Here is a 15,812-nt window from a genome sequence, read left to right as displayed (position 1 = left end):
TTGGCCTAGACAGGCCTTGCTTTCACACAAATGGTCACTTGCTGTGCAAAAAGCAGCAACCACAAAGCTCACGCACACTGTCATCTCCCAGGAGCATGGGAGAAGACCCGCTTGCAAAGCTGAGCTTGGCTGCTTGGATGACTCCCTCAAATCTAAAGAATGAAACATCAGGATTAGTAAAAGTTTGGGAGCAGCTACGCACCCCCACAGCATGATGATAGCAAGGATAGGGGGTGAGGCCAGATGTGTAGCACCGTGTAATTCTGCATAGAGCTGGGGGGGGTTCCTTCAGCCCAACAGTGGCAAAGGTTGTGCTGGCAAGTGTTTCAAGTAGGTCTGGATTGCTTGCTACAGGTCTGGGGCTGAGCTCTGCACACACATGGACCTCTGCTTCCAGCTAAAGCAAGTTCTCTAATCTCTGTCGCTATTCTTCCTTGCTCTCCTTAGCACTACTTCAACCACAGTGGGAGCATCCCTGACCAGGACCTCTATCTGTACAACAAGCCGGGCGGCCAAGGCACTGGGGGAAAAGGTATCACGTTCAGCTCTTTCTGAAACAGAGTATGGGGCTGCGTGTTGGCGAGCTGCTTCCCATGTTGGAGAGCTCTGAGTGACTGAGGAGGGCCAGTGCTGGGGTAGCGTGTTCCGATGGCTGGGAGGTGGGCAGGGTGTGTGCTTGGGGGACTGCACACGCTTGCACATGTGGTCGAGCGAGCTAAGGCCTCCCACAGAGCAACTTGCTAAGCTAGTCCTCTTGCTGTAGAAGCATCTCTAGGTTGCGGTAGCTGTGGGGCAAGACAGCAAGACCTCAGTAAGTGTGGGGCACAGAGGCTTGGTGGGGCTGGACGTGGGAGCAGGGACAGTTGTTGCAGGAGCCTTGCTGCGAGGGGGTAGCTAGATGCTGTGTGTAACTGAGCACGGGCTGTGGGGGCAATGTCCTTGCTCTTTTCTCTGGACTGCTGGAGGAGGGATTTCACAGGGCCCATGCTGCAGCAGGCTGTCGTGTCATGTTTTGTTCAGGCCATGTGGTCTGTCACCTGGCCATTGTGTGCCCCTCGTGCACCGTCTGAATGTTCTTCTGTTATGTAGGTACCATGTCGGACCTTGTGCAGCACCTCTTTCCACTCTCCCTCTTCCAAGGTAGCACCTGTGGCTCCAAGTGTTACTCTGGTTCCCTTTCCTGTGCAGCTCCCTGGCCCCTCTGGTGCCTGCTGTTCTTGTTTTCCTTGTGTTGTGGCTTCAGCTCTGACTCTTCTGTATGTTTGTGTGTGTCCATTTAGCTGAGCCTCCTCTTTCTTGCTGGCTGGAAAATGAGCAAACAGAACCTGCTGCCCTGAGACAGCAGCTCTTCAGTCCCTGGCTGCTGAGGGTCTGTGTGCTGCCCTGTTAGCTTGCAAGTGATGAACTCCAAAATCCTATACCCCTTTTTCCCCACAGGTCCAAACAGGCGTCTCCTCCCTGAGGAAGATGGGAATCGTAATGTTTCAGCCATGGTTTCATGCTCCAGGGTGTAGCATCATCACTCTCCCCATGGCTGTGTCCTGGGCTGGGGGGTTTCCTTGCATACCAAGGGACTAAAGTGGCTTGGCGCCGCTAGACACGTACTTTGTATTTCAGTGAGCCTGGGTCAGAGGGGGATCAGAGTTCCTCACAAATGGGAGGTAACAGCTCCCTGGCACCCCACCTCTCCACGGAGTGTGGTGGATGACTCTGTAGTCAAGCTCCAGTGCACCAGGCAGTAAGGTCCTTGGCAGCTCTTGCTAACTTACCTCTTCCCATAGCCCCAGAGCTCAGATCTTGAGTTTCTTGCCTGTGATTATTGGTTGCATTTCAGCTTCTCTGTGCTGTTGTAACAAGACTGGAAGCCTTGTTCCCTGCAGCGGGGAGGCGAGCCAGGGCAGGAGCAGCCATCATCTCTGCCCCAAGCGACTGAGCTGGCTGCAGGGTGCTGAGTGCTTGGCGCTTGTTTGGGAAAATAGCTCTGTCTCGGGGAGCGTTTGCAAACAAAGAGTCTGCTCCTGTGGCTGCTGACCTGGCCTGCTTGAAAGCACTGCCGTGGGTGCTCCCTCTCTGGAGCATGTGTCCCAGCACGAGGAGAACGTGGGACATTGTGCTGGGTTGTTCTCATGTCCTCGCCTCAGACAGACTGAAGCAGAGCAGAGGTACAGGAATGGATGTGATAGAGAAAAGTGTCAGAGGGGGACGCTGAAGGGATTCAGTGTGGTAATTCATCCAGGAGGAGAAAAGGGGAATGACTACATCTTAGTCTACAATTACCACATGAGCATCCACTGTTATTTTTGTGGGCCTGGGGCTGACTGTCAAGCCAGACAGGTGAAGAGTTTTTGCCCTTTGCTCTTTAAAAAAGAAAATTAAGGTCTGCTTCATAGGGCTCATATTCACTGTCACATGGGGCAGATTTGCTGCTCTTGATACCTCTGTATTGGCACCCACATCCCAGAGAGCTGCCCTGCTGTAGCAAGAGGCTGTGTGAGGCGGGAGAGTCCCTGTGTGAGGCTTGCTGCCCTGCTCTGAAGGGGGATGAGGCTGGGTAAAGTCCTGGTCCCCTCTGCCTTTGGTATTTAGGAAATTACAAACTTCTCTGTTGTTTGCTGCATAAAGGGTTGTTCTGTGTGTGCTTTTGGGGGAGAGATGTGTTGGAGGCTGTTGCAGAGCACCTCTGAGACAAGGCAGCTCCTGTACTTTTCTTCATGTGGAGGAATGCTCATAGGTGCAGGGTCTCCTTTCCTCAGCGTGAGTGCAAGTGAGCTGCCCTCTGATTTGAACGCCCACCTCTCTGCTTTGGGAGCAGCACTCTCCATCCCAGTGCCCTCTCCTTGCATCTGGCATGTCTGGGAGGAAAGGTTGCTGCAGAGCCTGTGCTTCATTAGGGATGGTGGAGACCAGGTGGTTGTGCTGCTGGTTAGACCTGGGCACAGTCTGCTGGGGCTGGATTTGTCTCAGCACAGGGAGGGCACGCACCCTCCGCACGGTGCTGTGGATCCTGTCAGGTGCAGTTTGATTGCTCTGTGGCAGCAGAGTCTGGTGTCACATCCTTCCCAGGATGGAGAGGGACAGAATATGGGCTCAGCAGTGCTGTGGGCCTGAGGTGGTTTGTGTCTGGACGCATCACCCTTGGGCAGTGTTGGGGCAGCTTTGCCATCCAGTCACCTCAGTGCTGGCTTAGTCAGTCAAGGGGCTTTGAAAGGGAGTGGGAGCATCTAGGGTTACAATGTGGGGTTTGAACCTCACAGCTGCATCTGTGCTGCTGCTTCCCTGGTGCCCTGGCCGTCGAGCTGGGCTGTGGGGAGTGAGCTCCTATTTCCCCTCTGGTCCATAGCAGGGCTTCTCCTGCGTGGCCCAGGGCATGCAGCATGAGGGCTGTGCAGCGAGCACCACGCTGCTGCTCTGCATCTCTGAACTGTCCTGTTGTCGGTGCGTAGGGCTCAGCATAGAGAGGCTACAGGCGGGACCTGAACTTTACTCTGCAGCAACTCCAGGCTAATACTAGGTGTCAGCCTGCTTTGTCCCCAGTCCTGCTGGGTGGAATGCATGGGGAAGGTGCCTGATCTTGTACGGGTGTACAGTGAGGAGGGGGCTGTAAGTGTAATCTGCAACAAGGCATCAGGTAGACAGTCTTCCTCTGCAGGGACTTGTGGTCCTTTGTAGCCTGGAGAGGGCTACTGGAGAGCATCTGGGCTCTGTACTCTGTCCCTTAAGAGCATAGGGATGGTGAGCCCCATCCTGGATCTCTCTGCATGAAGGCCCTCCTGGAGCAAATGGAGATGCTTTCCCCTTGCATATGGGGCTGGACAAACCAGGAAGGTCCTGCAGGGCAAGGTAAAAGCTGCTGTGACTCTGCAGGACAGAGATTCTCGGCGTGATGGAGACACCTGTGCCAAACACCATGCTTCTTACCCTGGCTCCCCACGGGCACGGCAAGCCTCTGCTCCCCTGGCTGCGTCCCCTCCTGTGGGCCCTGCCTGCCACGTGGCATGGTGCAGCCCAGGTGGTGACACGACGGTCCCGGGTGCAGGGTGGCAGGCTGGAGGCAGAGCTTGTAGGGGTGCACTCGGGGCTGGGCTGATGGAGGCTGTCTGGGGCTCTTCTCCGCAGGAATTGCATGCATTGCACTGACGTTTGTGGATGAGCAAGGGAGCCCCACCTCACTGCCTCATGGGGAGAGGCCTGACCCTCTGAAGCTGCCTTCCTCCTCGCCCATCGCGGGTCTGCTGCAGGACGCCGACTTCGAAAGCCTCACTGCGGTCAGCAGGCACCAGCCGGACGCTGGCACCCTGCATTCGGGTATGGAGCGAAACAGGCCACGACCTGCTGAGTCCCTGCTGTCCCTACGTCCCCTGGGACACGGTGGGGCTGCAGAGCCATGCAGGACTGTCCTTTCCCCACAGAGCCCTGCGTGCTGGTGCGCCTGGACATCTGGGAGAAAGGCAACATCAGCCTGCTGCAGCTGTCGGAGAAGCTGTGTGGGGCCCTGCGCCACGCTCTCTGCGATGCCGTCATGGAGTTCCTCGTGCTGCCGGCCCCACTCTGCGTGGAAGCCATCTGCCCACTGGGTGCCATGGACCTGGAGGAGCTGAGCTCTGCGGGTGAGAGCCCAGCCAGGACGGCCACCCCAGCCAGCCTGCGGGAGCTCAGCTGTGCTGGGGGAACTCAGGCTGGTGGGGCTGGGAGGGAGGAAGCTGCTCTCCCCTCTGCAAGCTTTGCTGTGTGATGTCTCAGGGAAGAAGCATCACAGGGTTGGAAGACATTTTTAAAGGTCTGTCTGCTTCCCAAGACTGAATCCGCTTTGCTGGATGTTACTGAGGGCTTTTTCCCTTCTCTCCCGCCAGGCTATGGCCAGCCACAGTGGGGTATGCAGGGCCGCCAGCAGTGTTGCAGCAGGAGGCTCAGGGGGAGACTGATTTGCTCTGTCTCCACAGGAGGTCTAAGGAGGACCATGTCAGAGACCAAAGGCCTGGCCCTGGCCACTGGTGGAGCTGGCAGGAGCTGTCCTCCACCCTTGCACTTCACCTCTGCCCCTTCGTCCAGCTCTGGGGAGCCAGTGACACCCACGAGCAAGCTGGGACGCCGCAGCTTCTGGGACATGCTGGTAATGTTGCCGAGGACCTGTGAGGAGCAGGGCCTGTAAGTCCTCATGGTGTGTCAGGCCAGGAGGGATGGAGAGGAGGGATCTGGCTGGGGCTGGGAGGCGAGGCTGGTAGCTGGGACTTTGAGATCAGGGGGCTAGCTAAGCTGTGCATGTGCACAGCAGTAACTTACCTCCTTCTCCCTAGAGCAAAGCAGAGTCCTCGGAGCTGGGCAGCCCCAAGACTACTGATGACATTGTGCTGGAGAGGCCGGAAGAGGCTCGCACGAGGCGGCGGCACAAGACTGAGAGTGTCAAGCAGCACCTCAGCCAGGATCGGACCACAACCACAGCTGAACTGGAACAGGCACAGAGGCAAGCACAGCCTGCAGGCTGGGCAGCTGGGGTGTTGTTCCCCTCCATCTGCTGTACATCGCTCCACAGCCTGACATCCTGCTGGCTATTTGTGTCTCAGCCCTCTGGACCCCATCCCCTTTCCTTGCCATTTCTCCCTTACACAGCCAGTTAGTGGAGCTGCCTTCCACACACAAAGCCTCAGTCCTTATTGCTGGGGTGCTGCTGGGAGCACTGCTGATTCCCCCTGCCAGAGATCCCTCCCCTGCATTGTGGGGCCCTGTGCAACACGTGACACCCCTATGGCTACTGACACAGAGGGAGCAAGCTCAAGGGCTGTAACAACCCAAAAAGGAGGCTCCCTGGGCCCCCTTCTGGAGCCAGGAGGGAACCATTGCACTTTTGTGTCTTCCTTGCTGTTGACTGATCTGGTATAACTGTGTTTCCCTTCCCTCTTCCCAGGCGCCGAGCCTGCCAGTTGGAAGAAGGGGATGTAGGTACCATGCACCCGCTCTTCAGTCAAACCTGCCAGCAGTGGATGGCTTTCATGAACCACTTAGGTATGTGTCTTAGACCCCAGCTCCTCCAGATGGGCTGGGAGTAGGCCTTTCTACCTAGAGCTCCGAGGACAAGTCGTCATATGGCACCAAGCCATCCGTCTTCATCCCTTGCTGATCTCTACCTAGTTACACACTCTGTCTCTCCCCAAATGTCAGCAGAGTCCCATTGGTGTCAGGGCCAGCATCAGCATTATAAAGCTGTGGCAGGAGTCCTGGCATGTGTCTGCATCTGAACAAACCTGCTAAGGCCCCATGATTATGTCTGCCATGCTCCAAGTCCAGGGCTTGCTAGACTTGGCTGCAGCTGCTTTGGAGAGACCTGGACACCAACAGCAGCTGCAGCAGTGATTTCACTCCCAGATGCAGCAGGGAGGGAGGATCTGAGCCTCTTCGTCATGCTCTGGGGCTGCGAAGCTGCATGGGAGACCCCCACTCTTGCAGAGAGGGAGGGGAGGAGGGATGCCCTTCATATGATGGGATTTGCGTCTGTGTGGCTGCCCTTTTGCTGCTTTCTGAATACCTCTCACTTTGGTCTTTGTGCATCCTCTCGAACCTCCTGCTGGCCAGGTAGAGCTGTCCTCCTCCTCTGATGAGGAGTAAGCCAGGGAACAAGGAATAAGTGGGGGAATAAAGTGCTGTGTTCAGGTCATACAGGCAGTTAGATCAAGGTCCCACTTCAGGCCAGAGCCTGAAACCACGGGTTGTTTTAGCCTCCCTCTTCTTCTTCTCCAGCTCTGCCTGCCTCAGTCCCTGGCAAGGCAAGAACTTGGCCTGCTCTGGGCAGCAGGCCTACAACGGGGCTCCCGTAGCCCTCTCCACTGCCCAGGCGGGTAGGGTTTGGCTCTGGGGCTGCTTGGTACTTTGTCCTACAGTACTTCTCCCATGCAGGGTGTCCCTCGGTGCAGCAGTGTTCGCTGGAGATTGTGTCCCGTTTCCTCCTGTCCTCCATCCTGGTGGAAGTGGTGAGCCTGGTCACTGCCCTGGCGAGTGACACCACTGTCAAGGTGTTTGAGCAGATCTGGTGAGTAATGCGGCTCACAAGGGGCTGTCTGGCACCAGCAAATGCCAATCAGATGCGCCAGCCTCTGCTCCCATGGCTCTACTCATCAGCTGCCTTTGGTGCTCTTCTTCGCAGCTGCCATCGAGGCACCGCCTTCCTGCCCTATAAGCCTGGCCAGAGCGCCAGCCCTCGCCCTGCGGCCGTCAGACACTTCATCCTGCTGGGACGCAACTTCCAGCAGTGGCGTTGCAGCACGGAGCAGGGTGAGTGTCCGGCCAGAGTCCACAGCACTGGCTGCTTGCTGGGGGCTCTCGAGGGGGGAGATGAATGAGCAGCTTCCCCTCCTTGCTGGGACAGACTGCTTGTGCCTGGAGGTGGGCAGTGGGGTGCCTGTTTTCAGCTCCTGAGACCCTATGTTCAGACTGGCTTATAACTGCTTATTTCAAGACGAGCTGAGCCCTGCTGGGCACAGCATCCTGTTGTGCCACCTTACTGGCATGTGGGATGTAGGAGTGGGATGAACTGGTACTGAGAGTCATAACTCTGGCTGCTTCCAGCTCACAAAGGGCTCCAGCGCTTTGAGGCCATGGAACTCAGCTCGGCAGAGAGAGGCTCTGATCCCAGCCTTGTTGGACGAGACCTGGCGCCCCGGCAAAGGTTCCTCTTCATGGAGATCATCGACAAAAAGGTAGCAATGGTGCCTGGGTGGTGGTGTCTCCTGAAAGCCAGGCTGTTCCCAAGTGGCTCAGGGCAGAAAGAAGAGAGGAACAGTGCCTCTGCAGGCAACCAGCCTTCCCTAGGCAGGAGCCCTCTGAAGCAGCTGTGCAGGGTGTCTCTGCTTGTGCTGCAAGAAGACCTGGAGGTTCCCTGCAGTGCTCTAGGGAGTGCTGGCGGGCAGCAGCCCTCACTGTCTCTGACTTCCGCTGCCCCGCTGCGGACTGTAATTGCCCTTTCCCTACCAACAGCAAGGTCCACATCAGGCTGGGCACTTGTGCTGCCGGTGGAAGTACAACCACCACTGCTGTGGGTGTTAACGGGGGGCTGTGAATGAGTTGTCGAAACTCTCGCTGTCCTAGCCTTGCCATTTGAAACTGGCTGGAGCTGCAGCAAGTACCACCCAGAGCACTTGGGGCAGCCTGTGTAACCATGCAGGCCCTCTCTGAGCAAGACCTTCAGCCTTCCTCCCTCCTCTCTCTCTCCAGCTGACGCTCTACACCTACAACTGGTCCCCAGACCTGGGGGCCAACCTGAACTGCTCGCTTACCCGCCTGCTGCAGTGGCAGAATGCCCGGTCCCACATTGTTCACTGCCTGCTGAGCCAGAAGCTGGGACTCTTCCACCACCACTGCTTCATGGACACGCCGTGGCATGAGGACAGCAAGCAGGTAGGGCACTCCGCCAGGCAGGGCAGTCCTTTCCCCTTCAGGTGGGCCTTGTCAGCTTGGGGGTCTGAAGAAGGTTGCAGACACTTCTGTGCTTTTGTGTGCCAGTTGGCAAGGCATCCCCAGGTGCTCGCGTGTCCAGCCAGGCTGGTGCTGTCTGCTCCGGGAGACAGCCAGAAGAGGAAAGGGAAGCACATTCTGCTGTTGTCAGCACTGATTTGTGATTGGATTATTTAGGGTGGAGGAGGCTGGGGAATGGGCTTCCTACTGTGCATTAGGGCCATGCTGGGCCAAGGCCTGTTCCCATGAAGACTGGTGATGGAGAAGGCCAAGGGGTGGCCAAAACTGCGGTTGCTCTGTCCTTGTGGGGTCCTTGCTCCAAGGCTGGCAATAAGGAGGCTTTCATGGCCATGTCTCCTTGCTTAGGAGCCAAATCCTTTCCTGAACTCCACTCTGGAGGTGGATGCGCTGATCCGGAGCTCCAGCCCCCCACCTAGCAAGGAACAAGGCCGGCTGAGCAGCTCTGCCCGCAGCCTGCCGTCTCTGCACTTCCATCCCGACGTGGTGCCCTTTGATGAAGCTCTGCGGGATGTTACCACCATCAAGCGCATACCCCACGGCCCTGACTCGGGACCTTCTGACCCCGTGTCTCGGCATGGGGCTCAGTTCCTGGAAATCAAGAGCATGGAGAGGAAAGGTAAAGCAAGGGGCCTGATGTCACGGAGCCTACCAAGGCACCTCGCTTCTAGAAAAGCAGCTCAGAAAGAACAGAACAAGAGTTCTGGCAGAGGGGACAGTTCTCCACTCCTCCTGCCAGAGTGCTATGAGGGGATGGGTTATGGCCTGGGTAGGGTGGGAGTGAAGGGGAGTGGCAATACTTGGAGCTGTGGCTTGATACCCTTGTCACTGCTCTCCTTCCTCCAGAACTGGAGAAGCAGATGAAGATCGAGAATCTCTTTGTTACCTGGCAGCAGAGATCGGCGCAGTCCAACATGCCTATCAGTGTGAGTGCAGCCCAGGCGGGCGGACGGCAGGCTGGGCCTTCTTACAGCGCGCTAGGAGCACCGGCTTCCCTACGGCAACGGGGAGCACTGGAGCTCAGGGCAGGGTGTATGTCGGGATGGCGTTTGGCAGTGGAGCAGTGCTCTCTGCTTGAACGTCTGGGGTTGCTGGGCTCTAGCACCAGACTTGAGAGTGGGGCCTTGCTGCCCAGCGCTGGAAAGGCTGGAAAGGTGGGGGGCTCCCTCTAGAGTTTGATCCCCACTAGAGCAGCAGCAGAGTGTTGTGACAGCTTGTTCCCAGGCTGGAGGGAGGGATGTGTGCTGTAACCGTGTTCCTCTTGTGCTGTTCTGAGCAGCTGGCAGACCTGGAGACCCTGAAGCAGTCCTCACGCCTGGTTCACTACTGTGCTACCCCCTTGCTCTTCGACCCAGCCTTCCGGCAGCAGATCCAGACTGACCAGCAGGGCAAGGCAGAGGGAAAGGTGGGTGTCAGTAAGCACCGGTGGGGTTGGGCTCTGTGCACTGAGGCAAAGGATGGCTTTGCAGTCTTTTCCCAAGACAGGACTGCTCTGAGCTCACCGCTACATTACAGGATGAATTTGCACTAATCCTTTCTCCTGCAGCTACACCATCCCCCCTGTTTTCTACCCAGGGAATTCAGGGCTGAGTCTAGCAAAGCCATCAGAGAATGCTGTTTGGTACGCATCTGATAAGGAAATAAAACTTACTTGGCAGCCAGACCTGGTAAACCTTGCCTGGACCCAGTAAATAGCTGGGACTATTGAAAGCAAACCAGCTGAATCCTGAGCAGGTTGCAACCTGACAGACTCTAACCGGTGCAGATTCTGCACCAGCTGTTTATGGTCAGTATGTGTGTGAGAAGGGAAGAACAGGCCATTGTAATTTATCTAAATGTCAAAAGAATTCTGACGAGGTCTTTAAACAGAGGTTGCTACAGAAGTTGAGCATTCACAAGAGATAGGAGGAGTATTGTCACAGAATGAAAACTTCACTTTGTTTCTGTAACAGAGCAAAATGAAAATTGGTTATTCAATTCGAAGAGCCTGACAGCAGAGGTTTCAAGGTTGTATATTGGGTTCTGTATCTCCAGATCATTTATCGCAATACGTATGAGATGCCAAGCTTTGCAATGCTGTGTGGCTGTTCAGATTGGTCAGAGCAGAGAAGGACTGCAAGGAACTCGAGAGGGACCTGAGTAGCCTGTGAAATGCAAGGTATTGTGGGTGCTGGGACCTGGTTCCCAGTAAAACAGAGCACAATATGGAGAAAAACTTGAACTCCTCCTGTATTGTACGCTAGCTGCAGCGCCTGTAGAGCAGACAGCTCAATGAATTTCTTCAATTCATGAACAGTTGCATACAAAAGGCAAACCATTCAGACTACCTCAGAAAGGGATGTTAGTATTAAGGCTGATATTCCATAATGTTTCTAAAATACTAGTGTATTAATGTCTTCATCTGGACGGTAAGTGTGAGACCAAGCATCTTGTGGCAAAGGCACTGAGCTAGAGAGACTCAGAGTAGCTCGAGAGATCTCAGGTAAAGAAGCTGCTCCTGGGGTAGGTCAATAAAAGGGCAGACAGAAATATGTAAAAGTCACAGGCTTGAAGTAGAGAGATCAAGAGAAGAAACCTCAGTCTCTCACAGCACAACAACAAGGAGTATCAAGACATCAAAAGAAAAACTGAAAATGGTTAAAAGAAAACACTGTTTTTATTCAGTGCTACTAAACTACAAGTAAATTTGGAGAAGTCAGCAGGATTCTTAAGGGAAATGGACTCAGCGCAGCAGTAGGAGCTGAAGCTCTGTTGAGCTTGTGTGAACCAGTTGCGAGCCACTAACAATTCGTGGAAGGCATTCCATTTAGGGTTGTCATCAGCAGCGCTGAGTCTAGTTGGAGGCAGGTAACTAGTGGTGTCCCCCAGGGGTCAGTACTGGGCCCAGTCTTGTTTAACTTCTTCATCAACGACCCGGATGAAGAGTTAGAATGTAGCCTCCCCAAGTTTGCTGATGACACCAAACTGGGAGGAGTGGTGGATACACCAGAAGGCTGTGCTGCCATCCAGCATGACCTGGACAGGCTGGAAAGTTGGGCAGAGAGGAACCTGATGAGGTTCAACAAGGGCAAGTGGCAGGGTCCTGCACCTGGGAAGGCACAACCCCATGCACCAGTACAGGCTTGGGGCGGACCTGCTGGAAAGCAGCTCTGTGGAGAGGGACCTGGGTGTCCTGGTGGACGACAGGTTAACCATGAGCCAGCAGTGTGCCCCAGCTGCCAAGAAAGCTAACAGGATCCTGGGGTGCATTAGGAGGAGTATGGCCAGCAGGTCGAGGGAGGTTCTCCTTTCCCTCTACACTGCCCTAGTGAGGCCTCATCTGGAGTACTGTGTCCAGATCTGGGCTCCCCAGTTCAAGAAAGATGAGGAGCTACTGGAGAGAGTCCAGCGGAGGGCTACGAGGATGGTGAGGGGACTGGAGCATCTCTCCTACGAGGAGAGGCTGAAGGAGCTGGGCTTGTTCAGCCTGAAGAAGAGAAGGCTGCAAGGGGACCTAATATATGCTTGCAAATATCTGAAGGGTGGGTGTCAGGAGGATGGGGCCAAACTCTTTTCAGTGGTGCCCAGTGACAGGACAAGGGGCAATGGGCACAAACTGAGGCACAGGAAGTTCCAGCTGAACATGAGCAAGAATTTCTTCCCTCTGAGGGTGACGGAGCACTGGAACAGACTGCCCAGGGAGGCTGTGGAGTCTCCTTCTCTGGAGATATTCAAGACCCACCTGGACAAGGTCCTGTGCAACCTGTTCTGGGTGACCCTGCTTTGGCAGGGGGGTTGGACTAGATGACCCACAGAGGTCCCTTCCAACCCCTACCATTCTGTGATTCTGTGGGAGGAATGTAAATTTTCCCCTTCTGCCGTCAGGCCCCTTTTCCTGTGTTCTGTTGTAGTGCAGTTAGGCCAGTCTGTGGCTGGGTGAATCTTGGATCTTGTGTTTTGGCACATGCACTATGACAGTGTTTGGGGAATCAACTGTTAGTGCTTTCTGGCAGAGGGAGATCTGCCCTCTGCTGAACCAGGGTACCCGGTGCTGTCACCTGCTGGGGCCAGTCACAGCAGGTCTCCTTAGGAAATTATTTTCTCTTCCAGAAGCGCCACCGCTCAAATGACTCTACAGCTTCGGGGAGGGACCGCAGCCACAGCTGTGACTCGGCAGAATCGCTGCCCTGCAAGGTGAAGGAGGAGCCCTGGCTGCAGGAGATGTGCAATGCCTTCTTGCAGCAATACATCCAGTACCTGCAGAGCATGGGCTTCATTCTGGTCCAGGTGCGGCCACCCTCACCCACCACTCGCAGGTCAGTGATCTTCTGGGAGCCCCGTTGTTGGAACAGGGCTGACACTGAGCTGTGCCCTGGTTTGACACAACAGGAGACATTGGGTCCCCTGCTCAAGGCTGTCTCTGCTGTCATTTCCAGTAGCACAAGCCGGATCCGAGCTCTGGCAGCAATGGGTGTGGAGGGGAGAGGGTCCTTTTCCTACACAAAGCCAAAAGCAGAGGGGAGTCCAAAGGTGAGTGCATGTCTGTTAGAGGTGTGGAACTGGGATGGAAGTCAGGCTGTGGAGTGGGGCAGTTCTCCTGGCTGGCTTTTGAGTCGGTTTCAGGCAGAAAGAATGTGAGAGGGCAGAGAAAGCACCAAAGCCAAAAAATGTCTGTCTAGACCAGCACTGTCTTTGGGATGTTGGTTCAGATGAGACCTCCTTGCCCTGCTGTGTGTCCTTGTGCAGCCCTCGGAGCCCCTTCCTGGGACTGGGTGGAACCAGGGCAGATCTCAAAAGGACAACAACTTGGGGGGGGCTCAGAAGAGGAACAGGGTGACCTGGGACCAGGACCATTGTCTTTGGTGTGATTCTGGAGGTTTACCTGTCAGAGAAGCCTCAGTGTCAATGGTGAAGGGCAGTTCTGGGGCAGAAGGATCTTTAGTTAGTGATGTGAACACTGAAGTTGAAGAGGTCAGAGAAGATAAACCTGGAACGGCTCTACTGTGGGAGCAGGCTGAGGTTCCTCATTTCTAAAGAAGTGGCAACTAGGGAGGAACACGACAGAACTCTGCCAAGTCACAGCTTACCTGGAAAGGGATTGACTCCTTGCTGTCTTATTCGATGCAACACCTAGACACCATCAAGTGAAAGCATTAGGAGCCAGTTTCAAAGCTGAAGGGAGTGTTTCTGTGTGCAGCAGGTAACAGTGATGATTATCGACAGGTTTTGCAAACACTAAAAGCTTACATGAGTTTTGTGAACATGAGCTTACAAGAGAGAGTAGGTAAATACCTGGAGGAGGAATCCATCTGAGTTGTTGGATAGGCAGAAACCACCTGTGGCTCACAAAATCATCCAGGGATGATGGGAGCACATCGCATTTGCTCACCCTTTTCTGTTTTCCTGGCACCTGCTTTTGGCTGATGTTGGTACAGGATTGTGAGCAAGACAACACCTTGTAGTTAAAATGAGAAGGCGGCAATCCACTGGAACAACTGAACAGGGGGCAAATGAATTTGCTGACAGTTAAGCTCTGAGTCCAGACTAGATGCCGCTGATAGCTGCTGTGTCAGGGAGATGGGTTGGTCTGGGGAGTGCTCAGGAGGGAGAGGTGGGAGTGAGGTTTTGTGAGCAGCATCACCCCTCAGCTCACAGTGTCCTCAGACTTTATAGAGACACCGTGTCCTGAGTAAGCAGGAGGTGAAGTGAGCAGTGTGCCTAGTGTGCTCTCTCAAATGCTGTTTAGTAGGTTTGTTAGAATTCTTTTCACAGTCAGCTCTGGCATGTCTGCTCTCCTCTCTCCCCTGAGAGTGCTCAGTTGATGAGGCTCCTCTGTTTCCACCTCTGCCACAGAGCCTCATGGCAGCCTTGCACGCTGGTGCACGGGCTGCTCTCCTGTGCCAGAGAGCCTCTTCAGCTTTGTCCTTCCCTTCCCAGAGCACAAGCCCTGCTGTTGCCACCTATCATCTACAGAGAGCTCTTCCGGGTGGCATTGTGCTGATGGAGTTGGCCTTCCAGGTAAGAAAGGACAATAAACAAAGTACAATCTCTGGGGTTTCAGGGACAGTCTTCTGAGGTGATCAAGTGAGCGATGAGAAGGAATACAGCAGGGACATGTGATTCTTCATTTGTTGTCCTGCCTCTTCCATGGTCCTGCAGGACTGTGGATCCGCTAGAGATGGTTCTGCAGGGCTTGGAGCAGTGAGAGTTGCCTGGAGGGGGCCTAATAAAAGATGCAAGGGCACCAGGTAGGATGCTCTGTGCTCACCCCTGTGTTGGCTGGGCTGCCTTGTTTCAGACAGGAGGGGAGACAAAACATGGAACAAGAGTGTCTGGGACCCAGCCCAGAAGGTGAAGCATGGGGGCTGCTCTCCTTCCCTGGAGAGGCCCAAGGCCTGTGCTGTGCTCATGTGCTCTCTCCTCCAGGGCTATTACTTCTGTGTGAAGCAGTACGCGCTGGAGTGCTCGCGAATCCCCATGGGCCAGTCTGTGAACTCCCAGGTAATGGCTTTGCAGGCACAGCTGATGCTCCTCGGGGTCAGGGGATGCTTTGGAGGAGGCAGTGATCTCTGGGACAGAGTGGGCATTTCAGGTGTAGCAAGTTCTGGAGAGCTCTTCTCTCTCCTCATGGAAGAGCAGAACCACACAGAGCCTTCTGCAGCCAGGTGTCCTCTGTGGCATGCTGCTTGAACAGATCTGGAGTGCAGTGAAAGGAGGTAGGAGATTTAGCAAGAAGATGGCTCTTGTCCTAGCTTGGGGAGCAAGACAGAGCAGACTAGGGAGGAATAGGAGCAATTCTGGCAAAGATGATTGCTCCAGGGAGAGTCAGTGCATGGAAAGCCAAAAGCTTTCTGCTTCCCTTGAAACAAGAAGGAAGCAGAATGGGAACGGGGATCTGTGAACATGGTTAGCTACCCTTTGCTGGAGGAGATCACTTTCTACACCATGAGCCCTGGTTCTTGATACCTCTGTGCCTTGCTCTGCACCACCATGGGGTTGCCTGCTCCCTTCTCTTCTGGTGTGTCAGGGTGTCTCCTGCCTGTCCCCAGGGCACTGGGTGGCTGCCTAGAGGCTGGCCAGCCCCAGCCTGTCTGAGGCAGGAGGCATGCATGACCAGACTGTCCTTGGCTCTGTAGCCAGGCTGCGTCTTCTGTATGCCAAGAGTGGCTCCTCTAAGCTTAGAGCCTGCCATGACCTCACCTGAGGGTTTGCTGAGCCTTTCCTGGGAAGCCCGCACATGCACGGGGCAGGGTTACCACGCTGCAGCTGGCATTGCAAGGAGCATCCAGGCTATCTCTGGCTGACTTGCGAAAAGACTTTGCCTGGTTTTGCAGTGGGAGGGGATGGTCCTGGGAGCAGCGGGCAAGAGGCAT

At 55.1% G+C, this 15,812-nt stretch overlaps 1 protein-coding gene across 7 annotated transcripts in view; it reads left to right on the top strand.

The window, feature by feature from the left end:
• Nucleotides 1-15,812, top strand: part of SZT2 (SZT2 subunit of KICSTOR complex) — a 62,743-nt gene that overhangs the window by 39,527 nt on the left and 7,404 nt on the right. For all 7 annotated transcript variants that reach the window (XM_075424703.1, XM_075424702.1, XM_075424699.1 and 4 more), the window contains 17 exons: nucleotides 448-532; nucleotides 4,117-4,305; nucleotides 4,410-4,607; nucleotides 4,941-5,110; nucleotides 5,295-5,461; nucleotides 5,903-6,000; nucleotides 6,889-7,021; nucleotides 7,136-7,263; nucleotides 7,558-7,688; nucleotides 8,203-8,385; nucleotides 8,809-9,079; nucleotides 9,307-9,386; nucleotides 9,740-9,865; nucleotides 12,550-12,755; nucleotides 12,876-12,969; nucleotides 14,377-14,457; nucleotides 14,866-14,940. In XM_075424703.1, the coding sequence (XP_075280818.1) occupies nucleotides 448-532; nucleotides 4,117-4,305; nucleotides 4,410-4,607; nucleotides 4,941-5,110; nucleotides 5,295-5,461; nucleotides 5,903-6,000; nucleotides 6,889-7,021; nucleotides 7,136-7,263; nucleotides 7,558-7,688; nucleotides 8,203-8,385; nucleotides 8,809-9,079; nucleotides 9,307-9,386; nucleotides 9,740-9,865; nucleotides 12,550-12,755; nucleotides 12,876-12,969; nucleotides 14,377-14,457; nucleotides 14,866-14,940 (2,415 nt within the window). The remainder of the gene's footprint in view (nucleotides 1-447; nucleotides 533-4,116; nucleotides 4,306-4,409; nucleotides 4,608-4,940; nucleotides 5,111-5,294; nucleotides 5,462-5,902; nucleotides 6,001-6,888; nucleotides 7,022-7,135; nucleotides 7,264-7,557; nucleotides 7,689-8,202; nucleotides 8,386-8,808; nucleotides 9,080-9,306; nucleotides 9,387-9,739; nucleotides 9,866-12,549; nucleotides 12,756-12,875; nucleotides 12,970-14,376; nucleotides 14,458-14,865; nucleotides 14,941-15,812) is intronic.

This window comes from Opisthocomus hoazin, chromosome 6, assembly GCF_030867145.1.
Source record: "Opisthocomus hoazin isolate bOpiHoa1 chromosome 6, bOpiHoa1.hap1, whole genome shotgun sequence".
NCBI lineage: Eukaryota > Metazoa > Chordata > Aves > Opisthocomiformes > Opisthocomidae > Opisthocomus > Opisthocomus hoazin.
The sequence above is the reverse complement of the archived record's forward strand: the minus strand, read 5'-3'. Positions and strand labels throughout refer to the sequence as shown.